Here is a 13,662-nt window from a genome sequence, read left to right as displayed (position 1 = left end):
TTCTTAACAAATTTAAGGTGACTAAGATCATACCAAGTATGTCATCTTTTCTTCTTTTTGAGAGAGTGAGTGAGTACAGGAGAGTGAGTGGGGGAGGGGCAGAGAGACAGAGGGAGAGAATCTTAAGCAGGCTTTACGCTCAGCTTGGAGCCTGACTCGGGGCTTGATCTTACAACCCTGAGATCGTGACCTGAGCTGAAATCAAGAGTCACACGCTTAACCAACTGAGCCACCCAGGAGCCCCGTTTTCTGACGACAACAGAATAAAACTAGAAATCAACAGAAGAAAAACTGGGAAATTCACAAACAAGTAGAAACTACACAACACAATCTTGAACAACCAATGGGTCAAAGAAATCAAAAGGGAATAACATCTTGAGACCAATGAGAATGAAAATATAACACATTAACATTTATGGGATAGAGCAAAAGTAGAACTAAAAGGGAATTTTATAGAGATAATTGCCTGCATTAAAAAAGAAGAAAGATGGGACACTTTGGTGGTTCAATTGGTTAAGCGTCTGACTTCAGCTCAGGTCATGGTCTCAAGGTTCGTGGGTTTAGGCCCTATATCAGGCTCTGTGCTGAGAGTTCAGAGTCTGGAGCTTGCTTCAGATTCTGTGTCTCCCTCTCTCTCTGCCCCTCCCCTGCTTTCTCTTTCTCTCTCTCTCTCAAAAATAAATAAAAACATTAAAAAAATTTAAAAAAAGATCTCGATGGGTAAGTTAAATTTACACTTCAATTAGAAAATGAAGAACAAACTAAGTCATAATCATTTTCCAACAGCCAACTTTTGTTTTGTTCTGTTTTTAATTTTTTTAACATTTATTTATTATTGAGGGACAGAGAGAGACAGAGCATGAGCAGGGGAGGGGCAGAGAGAGAGGGAGACACAGAATCTGAAGCAGGTTCCAGGCTCTGAGCTGTCAGCACAGAGCCCGACATGGGGCTCAAACTCACAGACCAGGAGACCTGAGCCAAAGTTGGACGTTTAACCGACTGAGCCACCCAGGCGTGTTTTGTTTTTTAGTTTCAAGTTATTTAAATTCCAGTTAGTTAACATACAGTATAATATTAGTTTCAGGTGAAGAACTTAGTGACTGATAACTTCTAATACTCAACTCTATGTAAAAACCTAAATAATTACTATTGGGGCTATCCCCAACTATGGACTTTTAACTTACTACCTGATCTATTTATGTAAGTATTTTCTTGTGTTTTTGTCCAAATATATACATATATAGGAAGAATGGTTAGATGTTACAGTTTTTAGCATGTTTTCAATATATTTCTCATAGTGACCCTTCCTCTATGACATTTTAAGTATAGTCATTTTTTTCTTACCATTCCAGTCTTTCAAAAGAATCTCTTAAGTTGACATAAAAATTACACTCCGATTTTTCCAAGTAGAGCTCTAAAAAATTACATTAACTAAGGGAAAAAAAAATAACACTTTTAATCCCTCTAAGAATTTCACAATTTTAATCGGCAGAACCATATCAACAGGAAAAAAAAATAAGAGTTGAACAACTGGTTCCCTTATTCAAAACAACTTAAAATATTAAGCAATTTTACTTTTAGCGACTGGCTGAAAGTATCTCTACTGTGTCACCTGCAAGAGTTTCTTTCTCCATTGGGCAGTCTTTGCTAAACATTACATCCTAGAGATTTTTTTCCACATTACCATAGACACTTAACAAGCAAAAGTGATAATGCTTTGTAAGTTTTTAAATAAAGGGGAAATGGGGGGAAAGTATTGTGTAATAAGCTTCATTTGTTTTCCTGTTAACCTATAGAAAACAAAATACCATGAATTTCTTTTCTCCAACTCTGGTATGATTTAAGTCTTCAGGTAAAAAAAAAAAAAAAAAAAAAAAAAGGAAAATGGACTTCGGTTAAACTGGTTTCCATCAATGTGAACCTCATTTTGGATTATCATATTTAAGTTACTTGAAACCAATTATTCTCTCATCAAAATTCCATATTTATGATTTCTGAGAATTTGACACTTTTTGGTAAATAGAAATAATATTTACAAGAGTACCAGAAAAACCTAAGTTATCTATAACTTACTAAAGCCATTGTTAGTAAAGTTAAATTCAGGTTTTACCAGTAATTTCCTTAGCCTTTAAAGAAACCATTTTTAATTTTTTATTTGTTGTTTTACTTCTACCTGTAAAAGGCAAATAAAGCCTTGAAACAATCTTAGTTAATGACAAACAAAATCTGCCAGTACTAGATTAGATTTGCAAACACTCTTTAGGAAGTCAGCTGCCAGGTATATGTAGCCCTGCCAAAAGAAAAACAAAAACAGGATAATTGTCTTAACCACCTCTCATCTATTTAGCCTGTGCTTCCTACCAGTTATGGTCCAGACAAGTTGAGAAATGCATTACGTACCAATTAATAACAAAACAACACAATAAGTCTTCCACTTTCATAAGCTTCTATCCTGCCCCGTTTTCCCCTCACTAAGCCTGACAACTTTTCCGTCTAAATATTTATCATCATTACTCTCCCATACTCTACTTTCTTCCTTCCCTTACATAATCTATTAGGGGTTTTGTCTCCATGTGCTACTGGCATCACTTTATAAGTGGAGACCTTAATGTTGCAAAAAACTAACCTAAGAGTTGCTTATTTTATATGTATTTCAGTAAGGTTTACCAAATGCCATTTTTAAAAAATTTTCATGATGTCTAATACCTGAAAAAATATTCTGACTCTAATATAATTGATGTTTAAAATGGAAAAGATGGGGGCGCCTGGGTGGCTCAGTTGGTTAGATGTCCGACTTCAGCTCAGGTCACGATCTCGCGGTCCGTGAGTTCGAGCCCCGTGTCGGGCTCTGGGCTGATGGCTCTGAGCCTGGAGCCTGCTTTGGATTCTGTGTCTCCCTCTCTCTCTGCCCCTCCCCTGTTCATGCTCTGTCTCTCTCTGTCTCAAAAATAAATAAACGTTAAAAAATAAAAAATAAATAAAAAAAATAAAATAAAATGGAAAAGATGTTCAGTAATAACTTTTATCTGTGTTTATGGATTAATACCTTTAACAGGTAATTTGCTATTTACTCTCTGCATAGACATGATAAATAGCTATTTAATTTTTGGTTCAGCTAATCAAAAACACAACAAAACAAAATTTCATCATTATAATAATCTGACTTCATTACCAGGACTATCTCTCCTAATCCAAGCTGAGCACGTCCCAAAGTTTGCCAAGACTCCCATGAATGTGGGTTTCTCTGCACGGCCATTTCAGCTGCATGTACTGCAGGGAACATTTCATGAAGAGACATTAGGACCTATAACCAAAAAGAAGAAATAAAACCTGTCAGCAATTTTCATAAACTAGCAAACTACTAATGAATAACCATATGCAAACAAATCTTTTCATTTAAAAAAAAATATTTTTAGTCTGGTAAATATAGTACTTCAGTGGTTTTGACCCACTCCTCTGCCCATCAGGGTCAGGAACAAATATTCTTCTTCCTATTCCTAAAATAACTATGAAAATGTAAAACATCTCCTTTTCAGTCACTGAACCCTGTTGTCCATCTGGTCAAAATAAGGTGGTCATACTCTAGCCATGGTGGCTCAGAGCTAATTTGAACTCTTAATTCCACTTCTGATTGTTCTATTTACGATGTGGTTTTCAGGAGATCCCAGGTCTCATTGTTAAATGAGACAAATTTAAATTTGTTCAACCACCACCCTATAAACATCTTCCTGCTACAAAAAACATTTAAACATTCCACAGGCCTCCCCACAACTGGGTTCTCCAAACCATACAAAGCAGAAAAATAGGGAGTTCTAGAACCTTCCACTTCAATCTATGGGAAAAGGCTAGATTTTATCTATCATTTTGGGGACCATTCACATTTCATAAGATTTGTAACACAACTGTCATTATCAGGTTCCAAGTTAAACAATCTATTTCATACAGTTCACCACAAATACTGCCTTTAATATATATCTAGTCAAGACTGAAAATTAAAGACTTAACCAAATGAAGGTCCTCGCAGCACTTCATCCAGTGGGCATAATTTATTTGGGGTTTTCTTGGCTGATCTAAAATCAAAGTTGATAAAGAATGTGCCCTATGTTTGAAATCATTACCTGAAAGATACCTGTAAGGTGTGTAGATCAAGGCTGAAGCATGACTACTCCCTGCCAAAAATATGTTTGATGCTCTATTAGAGACTTTTTACATCTTTTGGATAACTTACTCCAGTTGCTCAGAGATTTTCTTTACAGACTTTCCCACAAAATATTAGAAATGTATTTTTTAAATTCAAATGTTATTTTTAAAAATAAATTGAGTCTATTCTGACCTTTTGCTAAGGACTAGGCCATTTTTAGAGACATATCATCTGGAGTCCAATCCACCCTCATTCTGAAGAAATGAAGTATTGGTCAGTCCACTATAATTAATTTCCAAGGAAAGCAAACACATTTCATTTATTTAAGAAATCACCAGTGACTTCCTAAAAGATAGCCATCTGTTCATATCTTACCATAGGCTGAAATAAGTTAACTTCATTATGAAAAGAAATGAATTTCTAATGTTGTGCAAGAGGCAGAGCAATAAACATGGTGACATGTTTTCTATAAAGGAAATATTGAAAAACATTTAAAAAGACATATTTGAGAAAGAAAATGGAAAGAAATGCTATTTTGGTTCATTTCTATTCACCAAACAAATATAAACATAGTACGATTTCATAATGGAAGTGAAATTCTTCATAACCATTACCTGTGATTTCATCTCGTACAGGGTAGCATCATCTGGGGTTAACTGCAGTGCTTCGTCCCATTTTTGAATCGCCTCTCGATACCTGTAGTTGTGAAGTTACATTAGTATCTTATCTTCACTAAATCCTTGAGAGTACATGACCAGATGTTAAAATCAGGTACTAAGGAATAACTGTATATCAAGAAATAGCTCTATTCAAGAACTGATGACAATAATAACAATGGTACAAAAGCAAGAAAATTAAGAGATAAAGGAAAGGGTGGCAAAAGAAAAAAAGACAAACATAAATTAAATAAAAGGTATCTTAGAAATCTTTTTCCAATTTTATTTTCTGGGCTGAGAAATCACCACCAAAATTTCCCTCTTTTTCATCAACCTCAACGTGCAAATGTTGTCATGCATGTTAGATGTATTGCAAAGGACGTTAATGAGGAATTTATAATCCAGTTGTGATCCTGGGCTTGGCTGAGCAATCTAGGCACAGAACAATTTAAGAAGTTGTCTGGTAATTGCGTAAGGATTCTTCAGATTTAAGCTTCCTTGTCCGTAAATTCCAGGAACTCGGGGACTAGTAACGCACGGCAAGCTTATAACAAAAGGGGTCAAATGAATGATAAACAGTACAGAGATGGTGGTTTCCACCACCACCTTTTCACCGACGTTCTCCTAGTCAGGTTTCTCCTGTGAGCTCCAAAGCTGTGTGGTCAACTCACATCTCCACAAAGATGTGCCACAGACACCTCAGGCTCCCTCTGCTCAAAGCTGGTCTTAGCACGCCACCTGCCAAATCTGTGGAAGCACCGCAGCACTTCCTTTTGTAAATAAAATGAAGGCACTACTGAGTCCTTCGTGTTATCCAAAGCAGTCATTCTCACGGCATCCTTCACAAGTGATTAACTCTTGTATCCTTGAATACTGTAGGAGGAGAAAGTTCTATTTACCAGAATATTTTCCATTATGAGCTGAAACTTTCTATCTTGTACCTTTCCCCCAGTGCTACTAATTCTGCTTTCTAGCACTAAACAGAAAATATATAATCCACTAGTTTTAATTCTTGGCTACATACAGAATGATCTAGGGAGATTCTGGAGGGGAAGAAATACACAACACCACACACACACACACACACACACACACACACACACACACACACCACACAGCTGGCCCCTGCCTCAATCAACTAAAACAGATATTCTCAGAATAGGACCCAGGCATCTATATTTTTTAAACCAGGTAATGCTAATAAACACCAAGGTTGTGAACCATGGAAAATATCTTTCATAGCGTAGTAAGCCCTATCCATGTGCTGCCTTCTCTTGAATCACTCATTATTACCTGTTTTCCAGACCCTTATTTCCTCTGTATGTGTTCTTCTCCACAATTTCCTACTGGATGTGTGAAGGTCCAAACCAAACATAACGACCAAAATATGGGCTAATATGCACTGATTATTATTTAAACAGAGGGCGGTGAAATAAAGAAATAAAGGCAAAATTTGGTAGAAAATACAAAGGTGAAGAACATAAAAAAGTACGTTCTGTTTTCACCTTGCTATAGAGTTCCTTTACTAGTAGTACAAACGGACAACGTCACATCCAGGGGTCTTACGCCAGCCTGACAAATGACAAATGGGCTACCAACACCTTAAAATAAGTTTGCCACTGGGGCGCCTGGGTGGTGCAGTCAGTTAAACGTCCGACTTCAGCTCAGGTCACGATCTCGCGGTCCGTGAGTTCGAGCCCTGCGTCGGGCTCTGGGCTGATGGCTCAGAGCCTGGAGCCTGTTTCCGATTCTGTGTCTCCCTCTCTCTCTGCCCCTCCCCCGTTCATGCTCTGTCTCTCTCTGTCCCCAAAATAAATAAACGTTGAAAAAAAAATAAGTTTGCCACAGAGCCAACTCCATGGCCAGCAGCAGGGGTGAGGGTGGACATGATGGGAGTGTGCTTTACAAAGCCTGCCTTAGCTGCCATGATAGGTTGTAGCAGTGGCTACTGCTATTTTGTAGTAGCCGGCTATATATAACTATAAGCTAAAGATTCATCCCACAGGGAACGTGGGTCGCTCAGTCAGTTAAGTGTTCAACTCCTGATACTGGCTCAGGTCACGACCTTGTGGTGGTGAGATTGAGCCCCACGTTGGGCTCTGTGCTGAACATGGAGCCTGCTTGGGATTCTCTCTCTTCCTCTCTGCCCCTCCCCCACTCAGCTTTCTTTCTCTCACTCAAAATAAATAAATAAACTTTAAAAAATTAAAACAGAAAAAGATTCACCCCGCAAAAGCTGGTAGTCTTTGTTTCCAAGCAAACCAAATGTGAACATGCAGAGAGGCTATCACAACTACTGCCTGGACCATGGTTAGTATCTTCTTCAGGGGCTCTTGCTGAGCACTGAATACCTGTTTGAAAACTGTTGAACTCTGGGTGAAAGACTACTGGAAGTTTAGGAACAGTGTGGCCATTATTCACCTCATTTTTATGATCTGCTGCCCCAATGGTCTATGTTTCTCTCTGCCTCTGCCTGCATCGCAATATTATGTCACAAATCAAACCTCTGAGAGCTCCGTTAATTGAGAATTATTTCTTTATTAAGGATTTTCCCAAATTCAAGCATGTATCTAGAGCCAGGGTCCCCAAAGTTGAAACAGGCAGTGTCACTGGCTGCTGTTTGTCAATGTTCTTCCTTCATCTCACTCTGAGATCCCTCTGGAGTGCCCATACGTCTCTGCTTTCCACATATTCGGACACTTCTGCACGGTGTCAGGCTATGCCCGTAAGCGTGGCCGGCACAGGTGTTAAATGGCTGCCACATGACTTTCCTATAAACTCTGTGCTCAGCAGGTGATGGACACGGGTTGGTTAAACAGCAGTGTCCCACTGCTGCCTCCTAGTTACCCTGAATGGGAATCTGAGACTCACAGATATTTTTAGATAATTCATACGTTAATGTTAGCTTAGAAACTGCCCACTGAACTTCAAAGTAAGGCATTTAATGTATCTTTTCAGGTACCATTAAAATTTCTTATTTATGAATTCTCCTCTTACTAAAACACCATCAACTATCAGAATTAATTAACTAGCTGCTTCTGTAGGGTTACCACCTATCAGATCACACTGCTTGGATTCATGTGCTAACCTCTCAAGGATGCCGTTCTTATAGTCCTTCCTTTCCCAGCCCCCCAGATAAAGTAGCCTCCTTTAAGCAAAACATACTTTTAAAAAAGAGTGATGGCAGAGAAGAGATGCATGGGCCTCACCTGGTACTCAAGCTAGGAAAGAAGAAGATGAAAAGGGATCTACAAAGAAGAAATGAGAAAGTCTGAACTTCACTGGTGGACTCTTAAGGGGATAAAAACAACAGCTTGTGGATAAGAGAGAAAGGGAAGGAGGAGGAAGGCATGATCCCAGCGGACCTCTTCCTTCTTTGATCCGCACACGCACATCTAGTATGGTGGCCCGGGACTCCAAACCTATGCTGGCAACTAAAACATGTGGTTGGTTCACAAAAAGCATTTGATTTTTTTTTTTTTTAACACAAAATGTTCTTAAATCTGGCCTTCCTTATATTCTATACCTGAGTAAATGACGACAGTTTTGACATAATTGTTTTGATAGAAAAAATTGCTTCCCAAACACACGAATAGAGAAGAACCAGAAAGGAAACTGCACACGCGTGTGCGCACACACACACGCGCACACACACACAGAAATTAAAGACACTCATAATTTCACCAAAAGATGACAACCACAGTTAACATTTTTATTGTATATTCTTCCAAGTGTTTTAACGTATATCATACATATGAAACATTATTTTGTCTTTAAATTATCAAATGCTTCTCTCTAGGGGGCGCCTGGGTGGCGTAGTCGGTTAAGTGTCCGACTTCAGCCAGGTCACGATCTCGCGGTCCGGGAGTTCGAGCCCCGCGTCGGGCTCTGGGCTGATGGCTCAGAGCCTGGAGCCTGTTTCCGTTTCTGTGTCTCCCTCTCTCCCTGCCCCTCCCCCGTTCATGCTCTGTCTCTCTCTGTCCCAAAAATAAATAAACGTTGAAAAATGCTTCTCTCTATAGCATAATGCTTAGTAAGTGATTACTACTATTTCAATGCAAAATTCATTCAAATAAATCCTCTACTGTTAGACATTACACTTAAAAAGCTGCTAAGAGTAAATCTTAAATGTTCTTACCACAAAAAAAAAAAAGGAATTATATAACAGATGTGTCAATTAATCTTTTACTGTGGTAATTATTTTGCAATATATATGTTCATGAAATAATCACATTCTCCACTTGAAACTTACACAATGTTATACATCAATTATATCTCAATAAAACTGGAAAAAAATTACCCTTTGGCCATTACAATGATCTTTTGGAAGGAAGTGGGCCAGGAATAATTATTGAAGAAAATTGTATTTTGGAGATCAAATATAATACACATGTTATGTTTGATGTAAAACTGACTGGAAATGAGATCACCTTAGAAGGAAGGTTAGTCTGACTTAAGATAGCATTCTCATTGATTTCCTTTAATTAACAAAAAAGCCAATGAGGGGAGAAATAAACACTATATTTCCTTGTCTGTACTACTCCCCTTCCAATTTTCTATTGATATGACCCGCCAGCTTTACAGGAAACATAACTTCAGTTCCCAGTTGGTTTGGTTCTTAAAACTAGCTATCTTTATGCTAATCAAAAATTCAAATGGCACTAATACTCTTTGATAAGATTATGTACACCTAAAATACAAATCATATTTAAGCTGTTCAATCCTCAAAAACTAGCTTACCTGTTTAACAACTAGAATGATACTTTTAAAATATTTACTTTAGGTCTTACAGAAAAGGGGAAAATCCTTACAATGAAACACAAATAAGCAGCCCTCTCGTGTCCTCTTCTCAAGCTAGCCTTCAAAACGCATGCACATAAACGGATACACTTAGAAGCTCCACTTCAAATGAACAATGACTTTCAATTTGCACTGTGTAAACAATAAAAGAACATGTACATGAACACTATTCTCAAAACCTCTGTGAGGGACAAAGACAACTTTTTTCTCTCAAAAACTTACAAATAAAAATTACAAACCTCTAAACAAAGGCCAGTAAGGAAATGTTCTTTAAAGTGGGAAAAATCAGCTCATGTGCACATGCCCCCTAAAACCCATCTGTTACTTACTTGGTTAACAATATCTCCAAGAAAAAAGAGAAGGGCTTGGGAGGGGGGAAAATGCCTTTTTATTTTTATTTTTATTTATTTATTTTTTTTTTAATTTTTTTTTTCAATGTTTATTTATTTTTGGGACAGAGAGAGACAGAGCATGAACGGGGGAGGGGCAGAGAGAGAGGGAGACACAGAATCGGAAACAGGCTCCAGGCTCCGAGCCATCAGCCCAGAGCCTGACGCGGGGCTCGAACTCACGGACCGCGAGATCGTGACCTGGCTGAAGTCGGACGCTCAACCGACTGCGCCACCCAGGCGCCCCAAATGCCTTTTTAAATGCACATCCTGTTTGACCCAGCCATTCCATTTCTATAAATCTTTCTTTCGAGCTGACCTGGATGTATGCACACTTCTATCTCTGAAAGGCCAGTCACTATATCATTCATAAAAATTAAAGATGAAAACATCTTTCTCAAAAAAGAGATGGCAAGATACATTTTAATACATCATGCAATGAAATACAAATACCCCATCATATCCAAATCTTTCTGGTTTGGTTTCTGGTTTTAGATAGAGTCTAGTTTTAGACTCTGGTTTTAGAGTCTGGATGGTTAAGGGATAGTATATGGCCTTTTTTTTTCTTAAAGCCAGTTCTATACAAAATAATCTCTAAGATATATTAAGTAAAAAAGGCAAGGGAGAGAATGGTGTATATATTTAGAATATCAACATTTATGATGTTTTAAAAGATATATACATACACATGCTTATAAATCTAAAGATTATCTTTGGCAAGATATCAAAGAACTGGTAACTGGTTTCCTGTGGGAAAGTGAACTAAGAGACCAGGAGGACAGGAGTAAGGGCAAGATTTAGTCTTCATTGTATAGCCTTTGTTGGTATTGCATTTGCTTTTTTTTAAATCATGTACATATGTTACTGTCTTTTTCTTTTCATTAAAAATTATACAAATACATTAAACAAACCATGGATTGGTTAAGTTCATACAGAGAGAGAGTAAATAAGAAAGAGAAAAGATACCAGGGCTCAAGTTTTCAAAATTCAGAGGTCAAGCAGAGAAGGAAGGGCTAGCAAAGATGACTGAGAAGTTGAGAAAGAAAGGAAGAAATTCAGGAGTGTGTGTGATTTCAAAGAAACCAAAGAGAAGCCTGTCACAGAGAGAGTGCTGGGTTGTACCTAAGAGAGATGCAGCAACATGTCAATCATTGGTGACACTGACCAAACAGCATTCCTGGAAGGGCAGGAGTGGACGCCAGACCGCTGAGCAAAGTGGGAGTAAGAAGTAGGAACAACGAATGCTGGCAACTCATTGGGGAAGTCTGTGAATACCAAAAAGGGAAATGAAAAGGTAACTAACTAGGAATATAAAATCCAGAGAAGGTTGACACAGATCTCTAACACATGTCCAGACTGGACTTATCATCATCTCCCACTCCAGACTTACTCTATGCTTGCAACTATGGCTTAGAGAACAGCACCACCGAGTCACTGAGACAGGATCCCGGAGTCAGCCTTGACTACACTTGCCCTGCCCTAGGTTACATGAGTCGTCAATTCTCTAATTCATCCTTTAACTCACTGTCACTGCTCCTATTTAGTGTAAGCCCTCAGCCTTCCTTGCTGGGATTATCAAAAATTCAAGTAATGATTTTTAAAAATTTTTTCAATGTTTATTTATTTGTGAGACAGAGCAAGAGCAAGGGAAGGACAGAGAGAGGGAGACACAGAATCCAAAGCAGGCCCAAACTCACAAGCTGTGAGATCATGACCTGAGCCCAAGTCAGTCGGACGCTTAACTGACTGAGCCACCCAGGCGCCCCAAGTAATGACTTTCGTTGGCCTCCTTTCGGCTGGAACACTGTTCGGCCTGCTCTTCAGCTAATTCCAATGTGTCTTTCCTGACTCTGCCCTGATGCCCTCTCCTCCCAAAAATCATCTCAAATACTCTTTAATGCTTCTATTTCCCCATTTAGTTAAATGCCCTTCTTTTCGATCATCCAAAGAACTCTCTAAATAGTCCTCTTTACTACATATTGAAACAGTTTCTGTGTATCACCCACAAAAGGTGTTTATTTAATATTTTCTTTGTGGCATCCATGCTTAACAAAAATCACCAAATACATTTTCAGTGAGTAAAAAATATATATATAAGAAATTAATATGCTAGACTAATTTGGGTGAGGAGAGTAGAATATAAAACAACAAATGTCAAATGATGTTGAATATAATTTTATCTTTGCCAAATCAGAAAGACTTTTTAAAAATTTTTTTAGAAAGACTTCCAGACTTTACACAGCTTTAAATTTTAATTTAAAATTTAATTCAATTAGATTTTTGATAAAAAGAAAAGCTGCATACATTAAAATGTAATGGGGGCGCCTGGGTGGCGCAGTCGGTTAAGCGTCCGACTTCAGCCAGGTCACGATCTCGCGGTCCGGGAGTTCGAGCCCCGCGTCGGGCTCTGGGCTGATGGCTCAGAGCCTGGAGCCTGTTTCCGATTCTGTGTCTCCCTCTCTCTCTGCCCCTCCCCCGTTCATGCTCTGTCTCTCTCTGTCCCAAAAATAAATAAACGTTGAAAAAAAAAAAAATTAAAAAAAATAAAATAAAATGTAATGTAACTCATCAGCTGTCTTCCAGATATAGTTGATTCTCATTCTTGTAGTTATGTTCTATAAAGCTGCTGTAAAGACTGAATTAGTGAATACTGAATCACGGCTCATAGGGGAATACAGGGTTAAGTTTCTGCCATCCTCTGGTCATATTTGTATCAACTGATTAATATATAGCCTTGTTTTATGTGCTCCTGTTTAAAGACATCTTATTTAATAAATATTGCTGATTCATTAACATTGATCTCACAGCCCACAGCACTGTAACTCATGCCTGGACGAAGCTTACTGGACAAAGCTTACTGAATGAACACATGTAGTTTCTCTGTAAGGCACATCACAGCCTTCTTGTCTTTAGGAACACTAGACAGCACTTCTGAACTATACTTCGGAGGCGTTTTAAACAGCAAAATCACCAACAAAGGGCACAAAAATGTGGAAAATATAACACTAGACAGACCCCAAAAAGGACACTTGTTTATACAGTGTGAGAGCTGAAACAAGAAGGCAGAGCACCTGCCGTGTTGGACTCAGCTGGGAATACATACAGGAGGCACTCAGATTCTTCTCAGCTCTGCCGATGTCCACTAACAACTGTGAAAGCACCATGAGCACTGATTTGGGGGTTACCAATATATTTGTGAGTGGGTAAACTCATAAATGAGGAAGCCATGAATGAGGTTTCACTGTATTTAAGAAGAAATGTTATAGCGTTTTTTCTATGTCAAATAAAATATAGCTACAAAGGAGTATCACTTTCACTAATATCATGACAGATTTCTAATTGATTTCTATCAATTTTACATCCTTATGTGGAAACATCAAAATAAATTTAAAAGCTATTTCCATACAGCTACATTTTTATCAAATCCCTAGTGAATATTAAGATTCCTCATTATTATAGATTATCATTAAATAATTTTATTTTCTCCTTAAAACCTATGTCATCAAGAACTTTAAAGTTTTCACCTTATTTTATATTGTGTTTCTAATAATATTTACAGTAATTGTGCCCCATTGGCACCTGGGTGAGTCAGTCCAGTTAAGCATGACTTTGGCTCAGGTCATGATCTCATGGTTTGTGAGTTCAAGGCTCCCATGGAGGCGGGGGGGGGGGGGGG

At 38.2% G+C, this 13,662-nt stretch overlaps 1 protein-coding gene across 8 annotated transcripts in view; it reads right to left on the bottom strand.

Moving 5' to 3' along the window:
• The window catches only part of TTC33 (tetratricopeptide repeat domain 33), a 40,474-nt gene that overhangs the window by 3,144 nt on the left and 23,668 nt on the right, over window positions 1-13,662 (bottom strand). For 7 of the 8 annotated variants that reach the window (XM_006928037.5, XM_019811540.3, XM_003981444.6 and 4 more), the window contains 2 exons: window positions 4,756-4,837; window positions 3,173-3,304 (listed from right to left, as the gene is read on the bottom strand). In XM_006928037.5, the coding sequence (XP_006928099.1) occupies window positions 3,173-3,304; window positions 4,756-4,837 (214 nt within the window). Of the gene's footprint in view, window positions 1-3,172; window positions 3,305-4,755; window positions 4,838-11,151; window positions 11,252-13,662 lie in introns of all 8 variants that reach the window. The other variant, XM_019811547.2, reaches the window with a different exon arrangement.

This window comes from Felis catus, chromosome A1, assembly GCF_018350175.1.
Source record: "Felis catus isolate Fca126 chromosome A1, F.catus_Fca126_mat1.0, whole genome shotgun sequence".
Classification (NCBI taxonomy): Eukaryota; Metazoa; Chordata; class Mammalia; order Carnivora; family Felidae; genus Felis; species Felis catus.
The sequence above is the reverse complement of the archived record's forward strand: the minus strand, read 5'-3'. Positions and strand labels throughout refer to the sequence as shown.